At 36.1% G+C, this 27873-nt stretch overlaps 2 protein-coding genes across 2 annotated transcripts; one reads left to right on the forward strand and one right to left on the reverse strand.

Moving 5' to 3' along the window:
• The first annotated feature begins 5 nt into the window (after window positions 1-5).
• LOC117337284 (bifunctional polynucleotide phosphatase/kinase-like) lies at window positions 6-14647 on the forward strand. Its single transcript, XM_033898189.1, is given in 18 exon segments — window positions 6-336; window positions 1469-1609; window positions 2054-2286; window positions 2288-2527; window positions 2965-3044; window positions 3694-3772; window positions 4226-4312; window positions 5403-5474; window positions 5725-5773; window positions 6048-6115; window positions 7468-7560; window positions 7845-7913; window positions 8452-8479; window positions 9087-9148; window positions 9893-10002; window positions 11458-11545; window positions 11886-11947; window positions 12311-14647. Coding segments are annotated over 18 exon segments (1830 nt in total). The 5' UTR covers window positions 6-191; the 3' UTR covers window positions 12435-14647.
• Window positions 14648-19828: 5181 nt separating this feature from the next.
• On the reverse strand, window positions 19829-26103 carry LOC117337286 (cytochrome b5-like). Its single transcript, XM_033898191.1, has 4 exons — window positions 25955-26103; window positions 21710-21889; window positions 21203-21331; window positions 19829-20273 (listed from the first exon to the last, which is right to left on the reverse strand). The coding sequence occupies exons 1-4, from the start codon at window positions 26012-26014 to the stop codon at window positions 20241-20243; spliced, it is 402 nt and encodes a 133-aa protein (XP_033754082.1). The 5' UTR covers window positions 26015-26103; the 3' UTR covers window positions 19829-20240.
• Window positions 26104-27873: the final 1770 nt, after the last annotated feature.

Raw genomic sequence — 27873 nt, forward strand, 5'->3', positions numbered from 1 at the left:
GAAACGTTCATATGGCAAATCTGGCGCGAGCATGCCATATTTTGATCTGAACTTAGTGGATATTATGGTTTAACTTAAATATTACGAAAAGGCAAACAAATCTGGCAGGTTCTTTCTGTAGAATAGTGAGGTTTGCATATTTTGCTGGAGGTAGGCAAAAATCGTTTTACCAGTTAACTGACAATCGGAGCATGAGTAAATACAAGGTGCGTTTTTGTAATCTGGTATGTCCAAACAACACACATGACCCGATCCCCTTGCCTCATGGCGAGGCAGTGGCTATCGGGCGTAGTCCATTGACCCGTATCATGGACCCGAGATGTTCCAGGAACCAGTGTAAGTATATATATTCATAACGTCAACCTGAGGAGTATGTTTAATATTCAGTACATCTACACCGGTACCTATATCAACTCACTAAATTCGTGATCACTGGCTAACGTTAAACATCTAAAATCACCAATGTTGCTGTAGCTATAGTTACATTGTAGACCAAACTTGGCTAATGTAACTTAATGATTTTATCAACATATATTTGTGATTTACTTTTGCAGATGGAAAAACAGATTACCAGTGATTAAGTTAATGTGTCATGCATGTAGTACAACCAGTTTGCCTATAGTCAGCAAATTGTTTGATTCTTTGCTTGATTCTTACCTTGAGTATGTTAAATTCAAAAGTGGCGATTTAAGAAAGAAAAAACTATAGTGAGTAAATTCAATGTGATGTTGTGGCATCTGAAATTCACAATTGACCTGGTTTCATCAAGTTTCAGTACATATGTACATGTCCTATTCATTAAATTTGATTAAAGCTGCATGGGGTCTGCATGGTCATTAAGTCCAAGATTGGGGAGAAGAAACTGAACCTGTGTTGGTCAAAATCAAATAAAAATAAGATATGAAATATCTGTGATTGCAAGTGTTCTTTAAGATGGCCATATATAGTGCCAGTGCTTCAAGAATTGTAAGAAAATTAATTATCATATATATAACTTTCAATAAAATTAATCATGATGCATGTTGAGAGCAAGCAATACATGCATATATATGTACTGTGTATAATCATATTGTTTTGATTTTGTGAATACTTCCATCTTATCTGAGATTGAAAGGAAAGGAATGAAGTACCAAATATTGCAAAATTTAAGTTTGCAACAATTCAAGTCATTTTGAATTTCATAGGACTAGTTTGGCCTTTAATGTTTCCAATGGTAATTCAATTAAAATTCACTCAACTATATATATATTGTGTTCAGAAAATGCATTGATCATTTGTTACATTTGTAAATAATCAATGCAGACAAATTTTGTTTATATCACCAAATCTGCCTTTAAAGCAAGATTTACCAGTGGGTATACATGTACCTTTGTGTGTAAAGTTTTAGAACTTAAGCTTGTATGTTGTCTATAGAAGTCAGTCATATTCTTGCAGTGTGTAAAAATGTCATATTTATTTAAATTTGCAGTGGAAGTAACAGCAGACTGGAAGACAGAGGTTGTCACAGTGAAGCAGAATGGCAACAACTCATCAGCGTTAGATGGTATAGAACTGGAGAAGGGGAGACAATGCAAACTAGAAGAAGGAGCAACAATTTATGTGTTAGCTGGTAATTGCAATCTGATAATGGAAAATCCAGCTTGTCAAAATTTTCTTTATGAAACTTCTAATACAGTACATACCTCTGTAATACATGTATATTTATCCCACAGTTTTGCATGGGTTTATTGGGAGGAGATATTGGGCTCCGTCCGTCCAACACCTTTTTCCGAAACGTAACTCCAAATCCATTTAAGATAATTTCACCAAACCTGGTACTTGCATTGCTCTAGTGGAATCTTTTGGTATGGAGTGCTTTTTATTTTTCATAATTTTCCTGTAACCATGGAAACAAATGATTAAAGATGTAAATATCACACTTTATGCAAACAGCCAAATTCATGCTTGTATGGATAGATTCCATTTCTTTAGCAGGCTGTGGGATATATTGACAACTTGTATTTTTCTATGAGTAATATACTGATAATTGAATGATATGTTGATTATTTTGCAGGTCAGTATCCACAGAAAGTAGAATTTGTGAAGGAAAAAGTACAAAATTCCAATGGAACATCAGAAAAATCAAGAAGTAAAACAAACACAAAGAAACGACCTGCTTCTGATAATGTACATAATACGAAGAACAACAAAAAACCCAGACTGTCAAATTCATCAACTGTTAAAGCAAAGTCAAGTAGTGAAGAGGAAGAACATGTGAAATCTGTTGAAGAGAAACTAAAAATGATGAAAGCAATCTCCGAAAAAACATCAAGAAAAAAAGTCATCAAATTCTAAACATTCAAGTTCAAATGCAAATCAAACTCCTTCTACTTCCAAGTCTTCATCACCAGGAAATTCTAAATGTAGTGATGACGAACCAGTGAAAAGGGGAGTTAACTCTTTAGGTCCGCCAAGACAGGACAGCAAGTGGGAATACCACGATAAACTATACGTTTACACTGGGAAGGGTGTACGGGCTAGTTCAAAGGTAGGTAGTACACTGATCTAAGTGGCTCAGCAAGTTATTTAAAAAATTAATTGATGATATGCTGGCAAAACTTCCTAAAGGGATCAGGCAGTCAAAAATGCCCTTTTTATAGTGTTGGATAACCACTCTAGATTTCATCATCGATCATCACCATTGCTTAAATGATCGGTGATAACAGAGAGGAAAATATCTGCAAAAACATTAACCAAATAAGTGAAAATGCTGTGGATATGTAAATGCAAAGCATTTGAAGTATCAAGTCATGATTAAAAGCATTAATTTTGATACTATATCTATGTTCAGCATTGTTAGCTTGACAATGTATGCTGTGGATAATTTATAATTATTTGTTTGTTTGAACTAACTTGATAATGTTTTTATGATCACAGTATTTTGTATGTTGATTTATGATTGTGTCCTAATTTCATTGTTGACAGATAGCAGGGTTTGACATTGATGGGACCATCATCACAACAAAATCTGGACGAGTCTTTCCAAAGGACAACAGTGATTGGAAGTAAGTGTTGCAAACTGAGACAAAACTCTTAAAAATAAAAGGAAATTTCACCTTATTGTCTGACAGTTATTTAATATTTCTTGAGCATAGAGATGTTTAACTACCAAGGATAACAGTGTCAACATGTGAAGCATTATGTGATTACAGACAATAGCCATCTATGACAATGTGGTTGGTAAAGTCATTGTCAGCAGTGTCAATGTTGTGGTGGATATGACATAAGTTTCACTGTAAAATTGATCAGTTCATAACAAGTATTTAATATTAAATAGGATGTAAAAAAATCCAAAATCGATTATTGAGAATATATTGCATTTATTGATGAGGCCAGAAAAGGTGAGAATACGTAATAATTTAGGTAAGTTTATTATTTGAAGGCTAATTAGTATACAGTATGATGAATGTACATGTGCAATAAAGAAAATAGAAATGAAGCTACATTTTATTGATGTTGTGAAAAACTTTAATAGGGCCTTGCATGACCAACTGGTTGTATAATTGATAATTAGGAAGTTGTATTCGCGGATAATCAATTATAATTTTTCAATGGATTCCGAATATTATTCTGTATATTTCAGTTCAACGTACTAATCATTGATCATGATGTCTTCACCAGTCATTATTTTCTGTATTTGTCAATTTCTTTCAGAATTCTTTACCCTGAAATTCCTGGCAAGTTGAAGAAACTCCATGAACAGGGCTACAAAATTGTCTTCTTCACTAATCAGGTACAGTTATATAAATAAGAAACTGATCACCCAATGGGTGGTCATGCAGGTGGCACAATGGTACACCTGCCTTTCGTCTAGGCAGCTGCTGTTTGATCCCCAAATCGATCAGGAAAAGGTATAGGGTCACCTGCCTGACCATGTTGATTTCCCCATGGAACTCTGGTTTCCTCCCCACAGTAAGACCCCATGCAAGCTTCCATCCGGGCCAACAAGCATGATAAATATAAGTTGTCATAACTTGTTTCACAATTGTTGAATGTTATACGTTTATGCAATATACTGTATAGAATATTTTTTTTATCACTGATAAGAATAAACTTCAACCTAGTTACATTATTTATAATGTGGATGTTGTCAATTGATCTGATAAAAGACAAGCTTGAAATTATAAATTTTTCTCTAGACTTTCTTGAACAGAATATTTAATTGAATGCAAATTTCTCTTTAAAGAAAGGTGTTGAGAAAGGGAAAACTTTGATAGAAGATCTACAGCATAAGTTCACAGCATTGCTAAAACTGATGGGTGTCAGTGCTCAGGTAACTGTGAAAATATAAATACTTATTTAGTTGTTTTATTATTGATATACGTCATACAAATACCTAGTGATATATCATTCAATATTATTAAGAGAGACTAAACTTTGGAGGAGAAAGAAATGATTTCCTGTACATTATTACATACTTGTTCTGAGGGATAGCCAGCTAGAAGCAAAATATTGCATTTTCAGGAATTAGTATAAATGATTTGAAATAATCTGCACTGTCAGATTGTAATATGTTAAATTAACTTCTACTACAAAACTGGCAATTCATATAATTTTGGCAATCATCAATGCTGTCTATAGTTATTTGCATTGATAGTTAAAGGGGCATTCCTTTGTTTGAATAAAGTTTAGGTTGTCAAAATCTTTACATTCATAAGGCAGTTTTACTCTCGAGATAAACCAAAGTTCTTTGAGTATTAAGTCCTGAAAATTTTTAATTCGACCTGAAGTATCACTAATTACTGCAGAGACATACAGTATTTGTATACGATATGTCTTTTCCCTGTACATTTTGGTGTTAATTTCATTAATTGTAGGCATAAACACTCATATAATCATCGTTCTGACATAGATTTCATCAATAGAAGTTGTGCATGTTTCTGATGTCCAAACGAGGGAATGCCTTTTAAATGTTTGTACAGCTGTAAATATGGTATGTCAAACATCATCTGAAGATGAATTGATTAAAAACTTCTAAAAACAACACAAAGTCTGCATGTGTAAATGTCTATGTAAAAGAAAACGCAGATAGCTTGCTTCACCAGAAAGCCAGCAAAAGACATTTTCAGGTATGTAAAAGGTTATCTAACACGACCAATAAAGTTATTGCTAGTGACATTTTGCACTGTTATCGACACGTCTCTAGCAATAACTTTATTGGATGTGTTAGGTAACTTTTTATACAGCTGTCCTTATCAACCTGAAGAATATATTTCACGACATCTTCAGATGTAAACTACGCAGTCTGCGGGTTTACGCAAGAAATTATGGCAGACTACTGTATACTGTTTACCCTATCCTTAGCTACCACTGAGAGATCTTATCAATATTGATAACATGACATCATGGTGTATTTGCTTCAGATTCTGATATCCACGGGAGAAGGTGTGTACAGGAAGCCCTGTCTGGGCATGCTCGAGTTCCTTCGGGACCGGGTAAGTTCAAACGTTGAGTCACACTATTACACCGATAAGTTGCATCATCGAACGAAAACAGACTGTGTTGCCTTGTCCATGTATTTTGAGGAACAGTCAGCCTGCCCTAAGTTATTTAGTAGTATGGATTACTACTACAGAATTTTAAACAGATGACAATTGTCAGATATGAATTTCCATACTTCAGTTATCATAACAGATCTAAATTAGATTTATTATCTGAACTTACTAAAGCTTTACTTTTTTTCAGGGAAATGAGGATATAATGGTGAGCATAACAGACAGTTTCTACGTAGGAGGTAGGTTTAAAATACTGTACTGTACTTGATTGTCGCATGTCATCATTGTGTTGACTAGCTCTATAGAAAGTTACCTGCAATAACTACATGTTGAATTCATGGTTTTAAGAAAGCCGCGAAAGTATGATACAAATATTACTAAGTGAAAACAAATTGAACGTGCTTTAAGTTTTAGATATTTCTAATTTTGAGAATATAGCTGTCAATGATTTATGATCTAATGGTGTAGAATGCTTGACAGAGTGAGACATACATGTGTGTGAATTTGTTTCAGATGCAGCTGGCCGTCCGGCCAAGTGGGCCCCGGGTAAAAAGAAGGATTTCTCTTGTAGTGATAGAATGGTAAGCTATATCATAATATCATAATTTTATGTCTTCTGTTTTAGAAATACAGTGTACATATGTTTCATCAAACAAAACCAAGAATAAAGCAATTTTTAAAAATTCATAGCATATATTTTCCTTGTAAAATCATGATTCCATTTATTTAAGCCCCTACCCTATAGGCCAAGAAAACAGTAAGGTAAAAGTGATTCTTAAATAAGCCCTCCTCAAAGATTTAGTGCTTTTTGAACTAGGAATAGGGGCCTATCAGAGGATGAATATGGAGGGGGGAGGGGGGCTTATTTGAGGATGAGAACAGTACTGAAAATATACATAACGGGAGAGGGCTTATTTGAGGATAATTATGGTACTTAAGATTTACATTAGAGGAGGTTAAGGAGGAAGGAGGGGCTTATTTGAGGATGGACACAATACTAACTTTTACTTACACTAGTGATGGGGGCTTAATTGAGGATAAATACACTACTGAAGTTTTACACTAGGGGAGGGGTCTTATTGAGGATAAATACAGTACTAAACTTTTACACTTAAGGAGGGGTCTTATTGGAGGATAAATACAGTACTGAACTTTTACACTAGGGAGGGGTCTTATTTGAGGATAAATACAGTACTAAACTTTTACACTAAGGAGAGGTCTTATTTGAGGATAAATACAGTACTAAACTTTTACACTAAGGAGAGGTCTTATTTGAGGATAAATACAGTACTAAACATTTACACTAAGGAGGGGTCTTATTGAGGATAAATACAGTACTAAACTTTTACACTAGGGAGGGGTCTTATTGAGGATAAATACAGTACTAAACTTTTACACTAAGGAGGGGTCTTATTTGAGGATAAATACAGTACTAAACTTTTACACTAGGGAGGGGTCTTATTGAGGATAAATACAGTATTAAACGTTTACACTAGGGAGGGGTCTTATTTGAGGATAAATACGGTACTGAACTTTTACACTAGGGGAGGGGGGTTATTTGAGGATAAATATGGTACTAAACTTTTACATTAGGGCTGGGAGCTTTAAATTTGAGGATAAATATGTTACTGTATTTATGCTGCAATGGTAGAGATTGTACTACCTACCTAGGATCTTCATCTGAAGTTTTGTTATATAGTCTTAGTGGTGCTCTAACAACTTTCAGAGCTGTTGTGTCAACAGATTATCAACCGATTTTGTGTAAACAGGTATGGACGTTTAGAATGGCATGAATTTGTTTTGGCTATGGTTAATCCTGAAAAGGTGCAGGGTGTTAGACTGGGGGATTACAGTTCAAGTTAGATGTATATAAGATTTCAATGATACAGAATTTTCAGTTGTAATGCAGAGAGCATTTTGTTTTTATTGACAGTTTGCGATGAATGCTGGACTGAAGTTCTACACTCCGGAGGAGTACTTTCTCAGTCAACCCAAGGCCAAATACGAAATGCCTGATTTTGACCCGGTAACGATCTTGTATAATGAGTTAACTAGAGTCCGATAATTGATAAGATTTATTTAAGTAACATGAATATTCATTATTGTTTTCTCAGAAAAAAAAATATTAAGATTTAAACTATAAAATCAGTATTGGTGAAAATTGAGTGCTTGAATACAGTTTAACTTGAAATAATGAAATAATTAATCCCAGTTTTGTATCTTAGAAACATTTAATTTTCCATATGATAAATAATTGCAATCAATGAGCACAATGCGATACAAATTCCTGATTTTGTTGTCTGATTGCAGAGGAAGGTTGACAGTGGCAGTTGTCTTACAGAACCCGCTAATGCTAAAGTTGTCTCCCCTTCTCCAGAGGTAAGTTGACACATGTACTAAGGTTATAGGTTTTCTGAAGTTCATTCCAGTGTTTTCTCCTCATAGGTATTGGTATAAAGAACAATATGTATGCAAGTGCACAAATTTGTAACTATCATTTAGGAGGGAGGATGGTTTGATTACTGAATTTTGACATTTAAATACCAGAGAAGGTTAAATTTATAGACAGTTTAACATTCTTCTAGAATCCTACATCCTTTTTGTTTAAAATTTTCATTCAGACAGCAAGCAAGCATAGAAATAAGCTTTTTGATAGTTTGCCTAAAGTTTTTCAAAAGCAAGTGATATTGAATCAATCATTAAAAAAATTGGTTTTGGATGAGAATTTTGTTGTATCCTTCACTATGTTGACATTGAAAAGACCTCCTTAGTTGAACTCTTTATCTACTTTCGCTGTGGTTCTGAATAAATCCATGTAATGATGTGTTCTTAGACTTTTGATATTAAGTCACAATCTGATAAAATTGGTGATTGGGATAGAAAGTTGATCATTTGTATGTATCCTTAAATTTTTCAGATGGTGATACTTGTCGGATTCCCAGCATGTGAGTAACTCATAAATCGTAAAGTCTGATTTTATATTTTGCTTAATATATTACTCCTCTTTCTCATTGTTGCATTTATCTCAGAACAGAATGAATTGAATCATGTTTGTCGGAGTGTCACATTTCTAGGTAAATCTCTCATTCCTCCCTGTGGAGCACCATTTGAATGAAACTCATACGGCTGCTTCATTTTTGTTGATAAGATTTTTGCAGGGGTAATAAAAATTACTCTGTATTAAACATTTATTAACTGTTTGTCATGTATAAAAAGGTTTAGGTTATAATGACTTATATGGAATTACAAAACTATAAAACAAAATACTACAGATTTTATTTATAAATTAAACTATAATTTGTTTTATCTAAGTATCTGACAAAAACTTTCACAGAAATGTGACATGAAAAAAATCTTAACTGGAAAATATAGTCCAGAGTATTAACAGTATTAAATACTCCTGAGGTAATTTTAGACAGCCATTGGTTAAAAAAAATATACAATGATCACAAAGTCGGGTTGTTCTGTATAATAGATAACAACGACTTGCTTAGTGATTGATTTTAATGTTTGGTCTTTTCAAATTTTACCTTTGTGTTGCTATATTTACAGCTGGAAAGTCCTTTTTCTCCACCACTCGCTTGGTACCAAAAGGTTACATTCAAATTAACAGGGTAGGTACTAAACTTAGATATTTAGTATAAAAGTATTTATCTATTGTATATTGTGTGGAATGAGCATCAAGATGGGTAAATAATCTGGCACCAAATCATGTTTGTCTATCAGCTATCTATTTACTATTTAGTTACAAATTAATGACTTAACAAGATTTTAAAGATGTCATAATATGATGTACATGTATATTATTGGTGATGGAATTGCTTCCGAATTCTGGATCATGATCATTTCAGATATCATTGATGGTCCGTATAAGGGAATATTTTAGATGTGTGTTTGGCCGTTATTTTTCAAGGTCAGGAAGGTCAGCTGCTTAAGTACAAAAAATTGAGATGCATGAATATTTGTGTGCATGATAGCCAAGTTAGATCTTGGCCATATAACCTCTGATGAAGATCCGAAGTGTGTGGTTTGACACTACCTCCTCGTGCCAGTTTGTGTTTCTCAAGAAGCTTAGAAACAGGCCAGTATGTGCTGTCATGGTTGAGTCCTTGGGCAAGAAGCTTTATTCTAATTGCTCTCGATGGTATGTTGATCAATGAGGTAGTTACCAACTACTACAAGGAGGCCCCCACCTCAAATGACCCTTGCTGTTTCCAGGGCGATAAATCTAGCCGATAAACAAACAATCATGATTTTATTTTCAAACCAGACCTCAGCACAGGTTTCTCGACAGATCTTGAGGTTATACTGTCTAAATTATATATTTTCAAAGTTCAATAGTTGTCTCCTCTTTGCAGGACACCCTTGGGACATGGCAGAAATGTGTAACTATGTGTACCAAGTCGCTAAAAGAGGGCAAAAGTGTTGTCATTGACAACACCAACACTACGAAGGAACAGAGAGAGAGGTGAGTTTTTATCACAGAAATCCTGTCCCAGCTCCTGTGATCCACCTTCAGTTTCAATTTGTTTTTAACAAGACTTTTTTACTTCAAGAAGTTAAGTTGTATTCAAAAGGTGGTTGTTGAATTTAGTTATTAATTGGCGTTTATCAATTAATTTAATTTTTCGAAATTCAGTTACATTCACTGATTTGAGTAGATTATGATACATGTTCGTTAGGTTGGTAAGTATGAATGTGAACAGACTTTGGTATATCAAAACCAGTGTATGATTAGAGCGTGACATTTCAGTGACTATACTGTCACCTTCGTCACACAAATGACTAGTAATAGACTTTGGTATATCACGCAGTGTATGATTAGAGCGTGACATTTCAGTAACTACACAGTCACCTTCGTCACACAAATGACCAGTGTAGCAGTAATGTTCTCTGAGGTGTTAGGTGTACAAGATGGGTTAGATTATAAGATGTACGAGATTGGTTAGGTGTACGAGATGGGTTGGATGTACGAGATTGGTTAGATGTACAAGATTGGTTAGATGTACGAGATTGGTTAGGTGTACGAGATGGGTTAGGTGTACGAGATTGGTTAGATGTACGAGATTGGTTAGATGTACGAGATTGGTTAGATGTACGAGATTGGTTGGATGTACGAGATTGGTTGGATGTACGAGATGGGTTGGATGTACGAGATGGGTTAGATGTACGAGATTGGTTGGATGTACGAGATTGGTTGGATGTACGAGATGGGTTGGATGTACGAGATGGGTTGGATGTACGAGATGGGTTGGATGTAGGAGATTGGTTAGATGTACGAGATGGGTTAGATGTAGGAGATTGGTTAGGTGTACGAGATGGGTTAGGCGTACGAGATGGGTTGGATGTAGGAGATGGGTTGGATGTAGGAGATTGGTTAGATGTACGAGATGGGTTGGATGTACGAGATGGGTTGGATGTACGAGATTGGTTGGATGTACGAGATGGGTTGGATGTACAACATTGGTTAGATGTATGACATTGGTTAGATGTACGAGATTGGTTAGATGTACGAGATGGGTTGGATGTAGGAGATGGGTTGGGTGTACGAGATGGGTTGGATGTACGAGATGGGTTAGATGTACGAGATGGGTTGGGTGTACGAGATGGGTTGGGTGTACGAGATGGGTTAGATGTACGAGATGGGTTAGATGTACGAGATGGGTTAGATGTACGAGATGGGTTGGATGTACGAGATGGGTTAGATGTACGAGATTGGTTAGGTGTACGAGATTGGTTAGGTGTACGAGATGGGTTGGATGTACGAGATTGGCTTGATGTACGAGATTGGTTAGATGTACCGTGTTAGATTGGTTATATAAAGGACGATGATGTCACTATTTACAGATTGGTTATATAAAGGACGGTGATATCACTATTTACAGATTGGTTATATAAAGGACGATGATATCACTATTTACAGGTATATCCCATTAGCCAAGAAAGCTGGTATACCTTGTAGATGTTTTGTGTTCACTGCTTCGCTGTACCAGTGTCGCCACAACGAAAGGGTAAGATAATACTAATTATGATGGTAATATAGAGATAAGATAATTCTCTAGAAAAGTAAATTATAAAGGTAACATATTTCTTTACAACTGCTAAAATAATTATGAAGATATGTCTTAGATGATTCTATAGGTAAGAAAATTTTATAGATAAAAAAAAAGGATTATTACATAGTTCTTAAGATAATTTTAAAGATAATTGTATAGGTACATGTAAGACAATTCTATAGGAAAGATAATTTGTCTGCTGCAATGTATGATAGGTGTAAAGATAATCACTAAACTTAGTGGTCTTATGACCCTCCTAATATCCTGGTAGACTTTCGATCATTTCTGTTGACAGTATCGGGAGATGGTGGATAAAACCCACAAAGCCATCAGTGAGATCACTATGAACAGTATGAGGTAAGTCATATGATATATGTACATACTTTTGATATCTTAAATCTTTCCCTTTTGATATTATGGAAACGGTTTCTAAAAAAAAAAAAAAAGAAGGAAAAAAGAGGTATAGTAGCTAAAAGTCAAATACAGATGCATAATATGTATGTAAATGAAGAAAAGTATTAAATTGAAATTATTCATGGAAAAGTTTGGCAGAAATACAATTAAAAGTGATGAGAAAACAAGTATTTGAGTGAAGAGTGATATTTCTAGCACATTAAAAAAGATGTTTGTCTTTAACACAAACACCAATGGAAGATTGTTGTGTTTTTTAGCCCATCTTTTCAGTATATCTGATACATCTTTCTATTGTCTTTATAACAGGTCAAAGTACGAAGCACCCAACACCAGTGAAGGCTTCAGTGAAATTGTGAAAATCAACTTTGTGCCTAATTTTGAAAACCCCCGACATGAACGATGGTACAAGATGTTCCTTGTGGAAAAATAGGACTGTCCTGTGATGGAGCCAGAGAAATGACTAAGCTAGGGGCTATTCCAGTAAAATATCCTGTGGAAGGACTCCAGAAAATGATTTTCAAAAATATATGCATGGTGGGTGTCGTCGGAGATGTGTCTTAGTATATGGTACTGTTTTGAATAAATCAGTTATATTTGTGGTCTTGTTTGATAAACCTGGAATCCTCTAGTTGTGTAGATATTTTACTGGAATAACCTCAATTTATAACAAAGATAAGCCCATCCCTGATTCAGTCTTGAATATGAGGATTCGTCCTGAATACTCCATGGGTTACGTTCACCTTTCGCTCTATACACCCTTGGAAACTGTATGTCATGGCAAAGTTGGAGGCTCAGTCACTGCCACCTTGTGAATGGGATAAAATCTGTCTGATACATGTATGTAGAAACTTGCTCTTTCCGTACAGATATGGTATACCAGTAGATTTAGGCTCAGTATAACATGTAGTAACACAACTTTAATGGTGATTGGGACAGAGATTAAGGACTATTTATGCTTTATAAATAGACTAAACATGTCTTTTACCTACATCTCTTGGGTTTTTAATGGGTAAATTTAAATTTGGAAATTTCAGAATTATTTTTGTGTTTACAGAATTTTATCTAGAAGAAACATGTTTTAATTTCCATCTAATGTTAAATGTTTTAAAAGGAAAATTTGATACCAAGAAAGAAATACATGTTGATCACCGATAGAAAGTTTTATTTTAAACATACTTGGTAGTGCTAATATGTAATCACTTTGATTTTAATATCAATTGTAACTTTGAAAATAACTTTAATTTGAATATTAATTGTTACTATAAAAATAGTGGAAAACTGATAAAAGGATAAAAGCAAGAAAGTCACTAATCTTATTTCACTTCTAATAGGATTTTGTACTTTATCTCTGAATTTATGTGTCTAAGGATGTCTTTGTTTGTTTGGGTTTTGTTGTTGTTGTTTTTTTATGTTGTGTATCTTTGTCCTCTTTGGTTTTTGAGTGTTTTAAAATTTTAACTTCACATGTGTCAAAGGTCAATGTGATGATAGTGATGTGTGGAGCTCAGAGGTTGTATCTTATTCTAAATTCTGCCACCGAATTAACTTAAACATCATTCTATTTTGACCAACAAAGAAGTATTTGGATAGGCCTACTACCGCTTGGGAGCATCCAGTTGACCCTAGAATTGCAGCAATTTCAGAAGTGGTCAAGACACATGTCGAATAGACATGTCATGTCAAACCTGGAGGTAAATCTCATTTTGGGGAGTCAAATGCATATTCTTAAGGGTCTGCTGGCTGTCCTGTCACTTAATAAAACCATAAGATATTCAGGTGGCAGTTTGACCAGTTCTGGTACTTCATTGCTTCTACCAAATCATTTAAAAACTTGAAATAAGTCACAAATGCTCCACATCAATAGGAAATCTTTGATTGCCGTCATGGTCTGAATTAAGTACTTGAAAATGTGCACGTTTTCTATCAGATAATATAAGAATCAAGAAAGTAATACAGACCCTTATAGACCTTCTGTTTTAGTTCAGGGGCAGCATCATAAAACAAAATGATTTCTTAATAGAAATAGACAAGTTTGATGCATATTTTAGATTTGGGTTGTGACATTGTGTTTTTAATGTGACATTTTTTCAGTACACTAAAAATATTCGCACGTGCATGCTATTGTTGGAATGTCCGTCTTTTCTGTGACTGGGTATCATTGTTTTTATAGCAAAAATCTTCTTTTTTTTTTTTTTTATTTTTATGATCATTACTATTTATATTTATAAAAAGAAATGCTGTTAGGGCTATTTTAGTAAATTATATATCCAACAGAGGAATCCAAAAAAAACGAAATTCTATGCAAGGTGGATGATGGAGAAAATACAGCCAATTATATAGTTCAATTTTGAGTGGTCCCTGTTTGGCAAACCTGAAGTCCTGTTGTTTAGATATTCTACTGGAATAGGGGTTTCAATTGTCATATGTGTGAGGGAATAAAAAATATATGCACTTTAAATTGATTTCGTTATTTTTTATTTGAAATTGAAATTAAAATTTTAACAACATTCATAGATATGTCATATTGTCTTGGGTTTCATATTAAACATATATAACAATTGTAGAGTGATTTAAAGCTGCATGTTAAAATCTTAAGTTTTATAACATACACGTTTATAATAAAACCAGGGTGAATTCATCACATCAGTAGTTCATATTACAAAGTCAATATGCCATTTACATGTAAAACAAAGAATGTATCCTTCATACTGAGCCAGGTATTAACAGATAGGAGGTATCAAGTGCTAATTAATTTGAATTAATCAGCTGGTGATTTATGGCATGTAGAATAGTAGATCAACCAGATTGTAGATTCATAGTACTGGTTCATTAATTAGCTGTTGTTCATCTTTGCAAGCCAAGAGTTCATTTTGTTTACATCACATTCATTCACACTTGGTGGATTTAGACTTGCTTTAGATTTCCTGCCCTGATACCTAGCGGAGACACAGAGTTATCCCTCTTTATTTGCAAAACTTTTAGGATTGTTCCTGTATTAGCTCACAATATATTTTCAACACTTTGTCTATATGTATTACATGTATAATATATTCCTGCCAACTTGTAAGACACAATTTCATTGGATGCCCCTAAAAACCAGGGCGTGATAATTTTTAATTTGAAAGCTGAAGAGAACAAGTGTTAATCCACCAATGATGAATACAATATGAACCCTTAGTTTACAAAAATGGCTACAGAGGGAATATAAATTGACTGCTAATGAATCAATATGCATTAAAATTGGATGATGAATTCTTAGATTAAATAATGAATGATAAACATTGATGGATTTAATGATTTCATTGTTAGCTCACCTGCCCGAAGGGCAAGTGAGCTTATGCCATGGTGCGGCGTCCGTCGTCCGTCCGTCCGTCCGGCCGGCCGTCCGGCGTCAACTTTTTCATTTAAACAACTTCTTCTCAATAACCAGGAGGCCCAGGAACTTCATATTGGGCCTGTAGTATGCTGGGATGAAGGGCTACCAAGTTTGTTCAAATAAATGACCTTGACCTTCATTCAAGGTCACATTGGTCAAATAGGCTATAATCTTCAAACGACTTCTTCTCAATAACCAAGAGGCCCAGAGACTTGATATTGGGCCTGTAGCATGCTGGGGTGAGGGGCTACAAAGTTTGTTCAAATAAATGACCTTGACCTTCATACAAGGTCACATGGGTCAAATAGGCTATAATCTTCAAACGACTTCTTCTCAATAACCAAGAGGCCCAGGGACTTGATATTGGGCCTGTAGCATGCTGGGGTGAAGGGCTACTAAGTTTGTTCAAATAAATGACCTTGACCTTCATTCAAGGTCACATGGGTCAAATAGGCTATAATCTTCAAACGACTTCTTCTCAATAACCAAGAGGCCCAGGGACTTGATATTGGGCCTGTAGCATGCTGGGGTGAAGGGCTACTAAGTTTGTTCAAATAAATGACCTTGACCTTCATTCAAGGTCACATTTGTCAAATAGGCTATAATCTTCAAACGACTTCTTCTCAATAACCAAGAGGCCCAGCGACTTGATATTGGTGCTGTAGTATGCTGGGGTGAGGGGCTACAAAGTTTGTTCAAATAAATGACCTTGACATTCATTCAAGGTCACATTGGTCAAATAGGCTATAATCTTCAAACGACTTCTTCTCAATAACCAAGAGGCCCAGTGACTTGATATTGGGCCTGTAGCATGCTAGGGTGAAGGGCTACAAAGTTTGTTCAAATAAATGACCTTGACCTTCATTCAAGGTCACATTTGTCAAATAGGCTATAATCTTCAAACAACTTCTTCTCAATAACCAAGAGGCCCAGTGACTTGATATTGGTCCTGTAGCATGCTTGGGTGAAGGGCTACAAAGTTTGTTCAAATAAATGACCTTAACCTTCATTAAAGGTCACATGGGTCAAATAGGCTATAATCTTCAAACAACTTCTTCTCAATAACCAAGAGACCCAGGGACTTGATATTGGACCTGTAGCATGCTGGAGTGAAGGGCTACAAAGTTTGTTCAAATAAATGATGTTGACCTTCATTCAAGGTCACATGGGTCAAATAGGCTATATTCTTCAAATGACTTCTTCTTAATAACCAAGAGGCCCAGGGACTTGATATTGGGCCTGTAGCATGCTGGGGTGAAGGGCTACAAAGTTTGTTCAAATGAATGACCCTTGACCTACATTTAAGATCACAGGGGTGAAATCGGCTTAAATCTGTAAACAATAATTTTGCGATAGCCAAGAGCCTCCTAGACCAGATATTAGGCCAATAAAATGCTGGAATGAAGGACTAGAAAATTTATTAGTATGAATAAACCTAGCTTACTATGATAATCAGCATAGTATCTGTAGAAATGAACTCAATCAACTTCAAAGTTGCTGTAGAGCCAGGTGAGCGATACAGGCCCATTGGGCCTCTTGTTGATTGGGTGATGTGGTACATAGAATCTCAAGTCAGCATTTATATATCAACAAAATGCACACTGGGCCTGTATCTCATCCTACTAACACAACTTTAAAGTTCAGGTTGACACTAAGCAGCATACCTCTTCATTCCAATATGAAATTAGTTTATATTCTCTTGAACAAGTTTTGTAGCCCGTTACCTGTGACCTTGGAAGTAGGTAAAGGTTGTCAGCATGCTACTGGGGCGACATCATGACCTAGGCCTCTTTGTTAATGAGAAGTGGTTGAAAGAACTTCACATTTCTTTGAATCTGCGACCTTAACAGTAGATCATGAAAGTCGTCGATACTAATATACTATCATGACCCAAGGCTTCTTGGTTTATGAGAAGAAGTTAAGATATTGATATATCTGAACCCTGTGACCTTGAAAGAGGTCAATGGTACACTTCATCCTCGTGATCCTGAGAGAAGAAGTTGAGAAATGTTTGAAGATTTTGTCACATTTGACACCCGAAAAATACATTCACCGCACGCATGCATCTCGCACGTAGTGGATGCCGCCCTTAAATTACCAAAGCTGTCGATAGAATGTTAAACAATAATAAACTAAAGAGTTGAATCAGTTGGAACTTGTGACCATGAAAGAAGGTCCAGGTAATTAATTTGATATATTGGCCCAATAGCATGGCCTCATATTGGGAAGTTGCTAAAGGTAAAGTTTACGACGTCGCCGAACCATGGCATAAGCTCACTTTGCCCTTAGAGCAGATGAGCTAAAAACTCCATTAAGCATTCATATATTAACAAGAGTCTCACATTAGGATTCACAACAAAAAGCTAAAATGTGTCAAAATTTATCATAACCCTATTAATCTTAGCCTGAGGCTTAAATGAACATTTACATACATGTATTTATATATTAGCAAACTCGCTTCATCATTCAAATATTAACACATACCGTACGCGTATGTATATAACAGGAAATCATTTCAATATATGCAACACACGGGGAATTGAACCCGACGATTTAAACAGTGTATATCCTATCGTAATATATATGCGCCATGGGTTTCAAATTTGTGTCGAATCCCTGTGTTTCAACAATCGCTTCACGAGATTCCATTCAACATGTATAAATATTAACAGGACATTATATCGACTCTACAGCACCAAACAAGGAGCTATACATACTTAAGTACTACTGACAAAAGATATCTTCAGATTGTTGTAATTTGCCAGTGCCCTTTACAATCAATGTATTTTGGCTTAATTGCTATCACGGCTTGCTTCCCGTGAAAACTATCCGATATGGAACATTTTCTTCTTGTAGGAATTTGGAAATAGACTTTCGCATAGTGAAGTTTCCATAACTACACATTGTAAATTTGTCACCTTCATCAGACAAATGTACAGTGAAGGTCCGTACTCCGAGTCTAACCCTGACACCTTCATCAGACAAATGGACAGTGAAGGTCCGTACTCCGAGTCTAACTCTGTCACCTTCATCAAATGTACAGTGAAGGTTCGTACTCCGGGTCTAACCCTGTCACCTTCATCAGACAAATGGACAGTGAAGGTCGTACTCCGAGTCTAACCCTGTCACCTTCATCAAATGGACAGTGAAGGTCCGTACTCCGAGTCTAACCCTGTCACCTTCATCAGACAAATGGACAGTGAAGGTCCGTACTCCGAGTCTAACCCTGCCACCTTCATCAAATGGACAGTGAAGGTCCGTACTCCGAGTCTAACACTGTCACCTTCATCAGACAAATGGACAGTGAAGGTCCGTACTCCGAGTCTAACCCTGTCACCTTCATCAAATAGACAGTGAAGGTCCGTACTCCGAGTCTAACCCTGTCACCTTCATCAGACAAATGGACAGTGAAGGTCCGTACTCCGGGTCTAACCCTGTCACCTTCATCAGACAAATGGACAGTGAAGGTCCGTACTCCGGGTCTAACCCTGTCACCTTCATCAGACAAATGGACAGTGAAGGTCCGTACTCCGGGTCTAACCCTGTCACCTTCATCAGACAAATGGACAGTGAAGGTCCGTACTCCGGGTCTAACCCTGTCACCTTCATCAGACAAATGGACAGTGAAGGTCCGTACTCCGAGTCTAACCCTGTCACCTTCATCAGACAAATGGACAGTGAAGGTCCGTACTCCGAGTCTAACCCTGTCACCTTCATCAGACAAATGGACAGTGAAGGTCCGTACTCCGAGTCTAACTCTGTCACCTTCATCAGACAAATGGACAGTGAAGGTCCGTACTCCGAGTCTAACCCTGACACCTTCATCAGACAAATGGACAGTGAAGGTCCGTACTCAGAGTCTAACCCTGCCACCTTCATCAGACAAATGGACAGTGAAGGTCCGTACTCCGAGTCCATCAGACAAATGGACAGTGAAGGTCCGTACTCAGAGTCTAACCCTGCCACCTTCATCAAATGGACAGTGAAGGTCCGTACTCCGAGTCTAACCCTGTCACCTTCATCAGACAAATGGACACTGAAGGTCCGTACTCCGAGTCTAACTCTGTCACCTTCATCAGACAAATGGACAGTGAAGGTCCGTACTCCGAGTCTAACTCTGTCACCTTCATCAGACAAATGAACAGTGAAGGTCCGTACTCCGAGTCTAACCCTGTCACCTTCATCAAATGGACAGTGAAGGTCCGTACTCCGAGTCTAACCCTGTCACCTTCATCAGACAAATGGACAGTGAAGGTCCGTACTCCGGGTCTAACCCTGTCACCTTCATCAGACAAATGGACAGTGAAGGTCCGTACTCCGAGTCTAACTCTGTCACCTTCATCAGACAAATGGACAGTGAAGGTCCGTACTCCGAGTCTAACCCTGCCACCTTCATCAAATGGACAGTGAAGGTCCGTACTCCGAGTCTAACTCTGTCACCTTCATCAAATGGACAGTGAAGGTCTGTACTCCGAGTCTAACCCTGTCACCTTCATCAAATTGTACATTTGTACGTACTCTGATCCACTACATAGTCAAATGTGCCAAATACTTTTCTGCTACAAGAGTAGCTACCAGAATCCATAACTTCTATATAGTACCAATAACTTATCAATCCATAACCCAAATATCGTACCGATAACATATATTTATAGATGATATGAATAAATTAAACATTAAAAAACACATTTGTTGATTGGATAAATATCTCTAACGCAGTATCCACTTGTGAGCCGCGGAATTCTGATCTTCCTTCATTTTCGTGTTGAAGTGTCGTTGAACGCCTAGTCCAGCTACATCAAAGTAGAAAATGTCGTTAGAGGCGGATGGCTAATGGATTCACGTTTTTCTTCCACTTTTTCAGTCACCTACACACTTGTATCGTCTGTCCGCCTGGGTAAATGATAAATAAAATATGTCGCATGTCAACTTAATAGAATTTAGACTATTTCATAGTTTCTAAAAGTTGGACAGAGGATCAAGGTACAATTTGTAATGGGTTGAGTTGGCGATGGTTTTGTGCAGGGATATGTACGGAAGCCCATTGGTGCCAAAAGTTAAATGTAAAAAAAACCGACATTGCGTTGAAACGCAATATATTTGTTCTTTTACATTTATCATTTGGCATCAATGGGCTTCCGTAGATATGAACAGTAGTCAGAAACGGTAAAAGGGTTAAAACACGTGCCGTGATATAGGGACTTTGTCTCTCGTGTGGTTGCCACATCTTTCGATAAATTGTGTATTTGTGCTTAACTGACACGCTCCCTAAAGTATAAATCATTACTTAGGACCATCGGGGTGCCCCTACATATAATTTAGCCCAGATACGCAATATCATTGTAGTATGCCATATATGTGGACCGCGGATGGGAAATTTAATTACGCCATGTCCGTGTGCATTGACCTTTGTGTTCAGATCTATCCATATGACCTTGACCCCATTCTTGAAACTTATAGCGTTACAAATTCATTTTAAAGTAATTACACGAATTTGGAAAGAAAGTAAAATCAAAACACTCGTTGTGTAGCTTCTATTTAGCTTCATTTCCGTCTAAGCGGGAGCAAGTAATATACATGTTTTAAAACATTTTCTAGGGGCAGATAATTTACTGTTTTGTAAGCAAAACCTCTCTAGTATGTTAAAATGATAAATTCCTTGATTAATTTTGTGATTTTCTCCCATGTCTCAAATTAACCAGTAAATAACACAGGGACTTGACATATTCCCAACTCACGGCTCCTTTTATGACATATATGAACCATGGGATGGGAACGTGTCAATTCCCTGTGGTAAAAATCCCAGCCTTTAGTATATATACCTGAATGAGTTCTCCAATGCAGAACCCCGGAAGTATTGTGTAAGCCTGACGAGAATGACCTTTCTCCTCAAAATCCAAGGTCGCGTCCCTTCCGGCGTGCTCCAGCAAAATCTCCATGCCACCGGGATGCTAAAGAAATAACTATCAAATGATATCGCAGTCTTGATAGAATATTATCTTATCTTGCTTCCTAAAACTATTTTTTAAAATGATGTAGCCAGAGTTATCAACATTATGTAGGGAAAAGACATTATAATGATTACTCAGGATGCAAAAGAGCTAGGGCCCTTAACCGAAATACCATAATACAGAGCTGTGATATTACATTTCATCGTTAACAAAGGGAGTCTGACTAAAAAAATCTTAAATGATATGCGTATCACGAGTATGGATGCTATTTTTGTAATTAGATTTTTCTATAACGCGTGACATGCAGATTCAAAGTTAGACTTCTAATTTCTTGTGACCTTTAGACGATAACGAAATCTCATTGTTTTGATTGGTTACCTCGTGGATGAAATGAGTGACGTCATACACCTTGTCATGAATGACAATCCAACAGGACTCTGTGTCACAGTGGTCGGCCACTTCTTTTAGAGAGTATAGTGACGTTGAAGCCTCGATGTGAGACCCGCACGAGATCGCGGAGGTGTCCTGGCGGCCAATCAGTGAAGCCATCACAGAAGTCTGTAATTACATAGAGTCATATTAATTAATCTAAGCTCACCAGTGCTTCTCTACCATATACCCAATTAATGATGCATTCACTTTGAATGTATAAGATATGTGAGAAGCTCAAACGTTTGGAAGATGGTAATAGCGCAAAGTGCGTAACATTTGGTATTGTATAAGAATATGTAACGGCCTATTCTGGCTTTCAATCGGTCATGATACGGGGACATTGTATTTCGATTTTTCGTTACGATTGTATATTCACGTCAGCATCGGTTGTTGTTGTTGTTGTTGTCGTCGTCGTCGTTGTTGTTGTTGTTGTTGTTGTTGGTGGTGGTGGTGGTGGTGGTGGTGGTGATGGTGGTGGTTTTAAAATGATGATTATACAAAAATTGACCCTTGTGACCTTGAAAATAGGACAAGGTTGTTCATTTGAACAAGCTTCAAAGACCCGAATCCCTGCATGCTACATGCCAAATATCAAGACCTTGGGCCTTCTGGTTATTGAGAAGAAGTACTTTAGATATTTTAAAACATTTGACGCCGGTGATATTGGAAATAGACCATGAAGTTATTCATTTGAACAGACTAGGTAACCCTTCATCCCAGCAATCGACTTGTCAAATGTCACGATTCCGACCTTCTTTGATATAGAAAACTTGTTTACACATTTTTACACATTTGACCACTGTGACCTTGGAAGTAGGGCAAGTTCGTGCAATTGAACAAACTTAAGCTAGGTAGCCCTTCGTCCAAGCATGATATTGACACAATAGCATGCCATCGAGCCTTTTGGTTATTGAGAAGAAAGGTTATGATCGATTGAAAGTATCGATAAACTGTTATATATATTTATGCAGTACCAAATGTCACATATTTACATGTAACACTATCATGTCCCAGACGTTTGTTTTATAAATATTAATTTTCTTGCAATGTATTGGATATGTATATTTTTTTACGAACGGGTGATGTAGCGACGACAGACAAAATGCTATCGCAATGCTGACAACGGAAGGTGTAGATAGAAACCGTCCTAGAATCATATGTGAAGTATGTAATGTTTATGATATTGAAGATGAATTTCATTTTCTACTGATGTGCAGCTGTTAAACTTCTTTATGGTAAAGGTATATTAAGCCATATTATTGTAGAAGTCCCAGTGTTTTATGTTGACTTCTGTTAGTTACCCGTAATATTGGAGATTCAAATACGTTCTATATTTGTGTTTTAAACGCCGAAGTAATTACATAAAAGTTAAGCCGATATGATAAAATATGTAAAACCGTATATGTATATAATTGTAGTAAACAGTGGCATTGTTTACCGTTTCTATGGTACTAAGATATTGTACATGTGTTATAAATGAAACGTATTGTATTACTTAATTATGCATTTATGATATATGTATGTATAATATATATATATGCCAGTGTTTATATAAATTTTATTCTTTGGCCAATAAGAAGGATATATACATATGCATATAGAATTTCTTATTAATTGTTCTGAATTGAAAATATATTAGATATTACGGGGGGTCCGGGTGTACTCCCACGGGAAAAAAATTAGCAGTTATTTTTTTCCTCCAGTGGCAATAGGTCACCTGAGACGAATTCGACCTACTAAGTCTGTGTGCCGGAGTGTAAAAGGCCACCTTGTCCAAACAAGTCACCGTAGGTTCACAAAGACTTGAGATAAAAATAAATCACCACACATCATTTCACAACACTATACAGCCAACCAAACCTTTATATATACTCCAGCGACTGTGAGAGAGTGGGCTGTTATGTTGGATGACATGGGAACTAGATCATACGGCACAGGGATTTGGCACATTTGTGTATCATATACGGATTGTTGAGTCAGGTCCCTGTGGTGTATACCATATGTCACGAACGTACTACCGAACTTTAATTCAATTCCAAACTATGATTGACGAATCACAAAAAGCGTGTCACAAGGCTATTTATTTATAAATGTAACGTAAAACATCTTTCCTTTGGGCCCTATTTTACTTTTTATTATTTTATTTGTTTCAAATATAGATAATATACTTTTTTCGTAATATTTTGAGGGATCCATACATTCGAATTGACCCTTTGACGCCATTAGGCGTTATACATGCATATATTTCTTCAAGCATGTTGATATTTGTTCGAAATTGAACTGCGAGTTAAAGTTAGCTTTATATCACTTTTGCTTAATATAAAGTTTTTATCTGAATATGACACGTTGTGATACTGATAAGAATTAATCTAATGTATATAACCGTTATCCACATTGTTTTAACAGTCGGCAAAGAGTCCTGCCTGGTTGTTAGCATGCAAAATATAGCGAAAATGTCTTAAAAATGAATATGTCAAAAAGTGATCTTTGCATATTCAAAATCCAGGGACTGCTCTCGTTATAACTGTCATGATAAAATCGAAAGCACTGTTAAAGTGGCCATTGTTGGAAACCCACGAGACTGAACAAAAACGATAGAGCACAGTCATGTGGATTTCCGATAATAAAGTAGTCACGCGACAGCATAATCACAACAAAAGGTCCAGAGGGCCTGACTCGCTCATGTGAATATAGTTTTAATAAAACAATTAAAACAGTTTTCTGAAATAAATTTAAAGTTGACGGAAAGACAGACACACTGTGTGTTGGTGATTCGAAGATATAGATTTGAATTTCCTGTCGTAGTTGTACCGAGAGAAATATATATAATATATGTACAATTCGTATCCATGTATGTAAATACATTGTGATCCAGGTATTCATATCATCTTATAGACGACTTCCACAACGATCATGTCAGGGTATCGGGCCGACCATCACTGCGTCATTGAAACGTCCTTTTTTAAGAACGCCGATGTGGCGCAGCGGTATAAGCTGCGGGTATTTCTGGCTAGGCGATTGGGTGCCGTAGATCGTGAGTTCGAGCCTGGTCAGGGCACGAGTCAAAAAGTTGTCTTCCTTCGTCATTTGTGTTGCTAAGTTATATATATATAGATAATTCATCGTAGCGATTGTTTACTGACACTTTGTGTCATGTGAGCTAATTATATGGAATGACCGGCGTTGATTAAGTGTAGCTCTTCTCAAACATGTATCATCAACAGATGTCTGATACAAACCATATAAGTGGTTGGTCAGTTACATATGTCTCGAATCAAATTGGTAAATGTGAATCTTAGGTTTCCTCAAATCCGGACGATAAAGATGAACTCAATCTAGAATTAAAATTAAAGGATTACTGGATAAGCCGGTAATCCGTACTCCGAGGTGTGGTATCCATGGTAACCGAAAAAAAGAATTGTACGTAAGTGCAGTGAATTTTATTCTAAAACCTTGACGTAGATAGGGTCGCCGTGAGTGGCAGAAATGTCACCAATATGCGAGCGCTAAAAAATGTTGTTTACATAATACATAGATTATACATAACATGACGGGATCCATTATCTGTTTACAAATCTTTGCTATTTAACCATTGCTTTATATACATTGTAGGTACGTCAATGAAAAGTTACCGTTTGTTGTCCATTTCTATTTCGTGGGAACTCTACTCCTTCAGTTAATTTAAGTAGCACATATTTTTTTCAAATTGTACCACAGGTAATATATTTTTTAATAGGTAGTGCTATATTTAGTATACAAGGTCTACTTCATCTACATGTACCAGTTACGGAAAATTTACATATATAAAATATATATACTGTGTATATAATTGGCCATGTACGTAGTAATAGCGACAGTACAGACAAGTAAATTGTCGAATTTTCGAGGCAATCCGTCCCTTTATCAAGACAAAAAGTAAAGTACAAACGAGCACGTGCAGCCAGAACATGGAACAGTTGCACAAGTTACATAAACAAAAGCATATATATTTATATAACATATCTATTGTGCCAAATAAATTTAATTGTCTTCAAACAAATATTTACGTCCTAAACAACCATATATAATCATTTAAACCAACGACAGTAGATATTACAAAGAATATGTAAACAACTAAACATGTAAATAACGTACGTTACATATACACACATATAGTATACATGTATATATATGTAAACTAGGTATACTTACCGCTAGACTCGTCGCACTGGACAAGACCTTAGTCAGTTGTATTGGACTGTTGCTTTGCATTATTCGTGGTATGTCAAAACGGAATATACTCGGGTATATTGAATATACCTGGAGAAAAGCCAATAAAAATGTAGGTTATTTCAAACCTATGTATCATGTGCGTTTGCCAGGTCAAGGCCGCGGCGACACTTTTAGCCAATCAGAATTCAGGATTTAGACCCACCCACATATTTGTTACACATTAAAGTATTGTTAGCATACATTTGCGATGACATCGTTATTTTCTCTTTGACAAGACGCATGCGCCCTTAACACATTAAATTCATCAAAAGCTTTCAATTTATCTGTGGCTAAGAAGTGATATTATTTCTATTTCTAAAAACCGTTAAACTTATTATAAGGAACGATTTTGAAAGCCATCACACATACATTGTCAACAGAATTTACAGAATTTTTAAAGCTTAAGATTTACTTCTTTTGAGTAAACAACATCACACTATTATGGAAACTTACAGTGTTGAGTCTGTATAATAAATAGTAACGTGTTTGTAGAAAGACCACAGGGATTTGCCAATTTGGACCAGACATAGTATATTTAAGCAAAGAACAATTTTACACGTTTTATGAGTCTAGTTTTAACAGATTATTCACATTCGGGGAAAATGACGCCCCTGGGTGTCCATTATGATTTAAAGAGAGTTAATCGTTAAAGTAGCACCCACTCAAATTAAAAAAAAAAAAAAAATAAGAAAATAAAAAAAAATAATAAAAGAAATAAATAAAATGTATTGTCCTCTTCACACTATGATATAGATAAAATACGCACATTTTCAAGTATCTGTGATATAGATTTGTATTATTAAACGCGCGTACCACAGACGTCTGCTTCTGGTTAGTATAAATAGAAAAAATATTAACCTCTTCTCCTATTATATCTATTATTTCATTTTAATACTAACCAGAAGCAGCAGCCTGTATACGTACTTTGCATGAATGTGATGAATATATAGCAGATATTTTAAGTGTTTTGTTCAATATTCATATTTGATCTCATGTGTGATAAACAGCTGGTGCTGTTGAAAAATAACATCGTTAAAAAATCTCCATAGTTTTTTTTTGTGAACAGATTTTACGTGTATGATTCTACAAAGTTAAATATCTGTCAGACTACATTTGTGCATTTTTAAAAATTAGCATGACAGGCGACATGAAACAATGGCGGAGCTTGGACTATTCAGAGATGGGACGAAAGTGTTAAGTCAGCTGTCAAAATAAATAACACGAGTTCAAGACGCATTTTCGTCCCAATAATACCTTAATACTATATACTATTTTCCCCATTTCGCCCATTATCGGACTTTCGGCCATGTCGAATATTGAACAGTCGTCGAGCAAAAAAAATTATTGAATTATTAGCCAGACAGCGGACACAACCGTTTTCAATGGCTGTTTGTGTTTTATAGACCAAAAAACCTTCCATGACACTATTAAAGACCTGACCAATTTAACAGTCGTTTCAAAACATGATATAAAAAACTTATCAAGACTTTCGATAACACAGCCAGTTGGCATTGTCTGGTGTGTGGTCGACTATAGCAACGCTATCTTTGATAAGTAAAACATTGAACTATGACCCTAAAAACACGATTTCCAGTTAAAAAGTTGATACTATGAAGTAATTGTAACAACAAGTACCTCTACATTCACGCTATCAGTCCCTGTCACAGTATAAGCGACTATAACTGTAAAAAAAAATGAATATGCTGGAAAATTTTAAGAGACGTAATATTAAACCGGGAGCAAATGACATAGGATTTTTTGTGTGGAGTTAAAATGTTTACAGACCTCATCTGCAGATGCTGGTTAGCTACGAATGTTTTCTTGACAGATGTCAAGATACAAACATTGAACACGCTGAA

The sequence above is a fragment of the Pecten maximus genome, chromosome 11 (genome assembly GCF_902652985.1).
Source record: "Pecten maximus chromosome 11, xPecMax1.1, whole genome shotgun sequence".
NCBI lineage: Eukaryota > Metazoa > Mollusca > Bivalvia > Pectinida > Pectinidae > Pecten > Pecten maximus.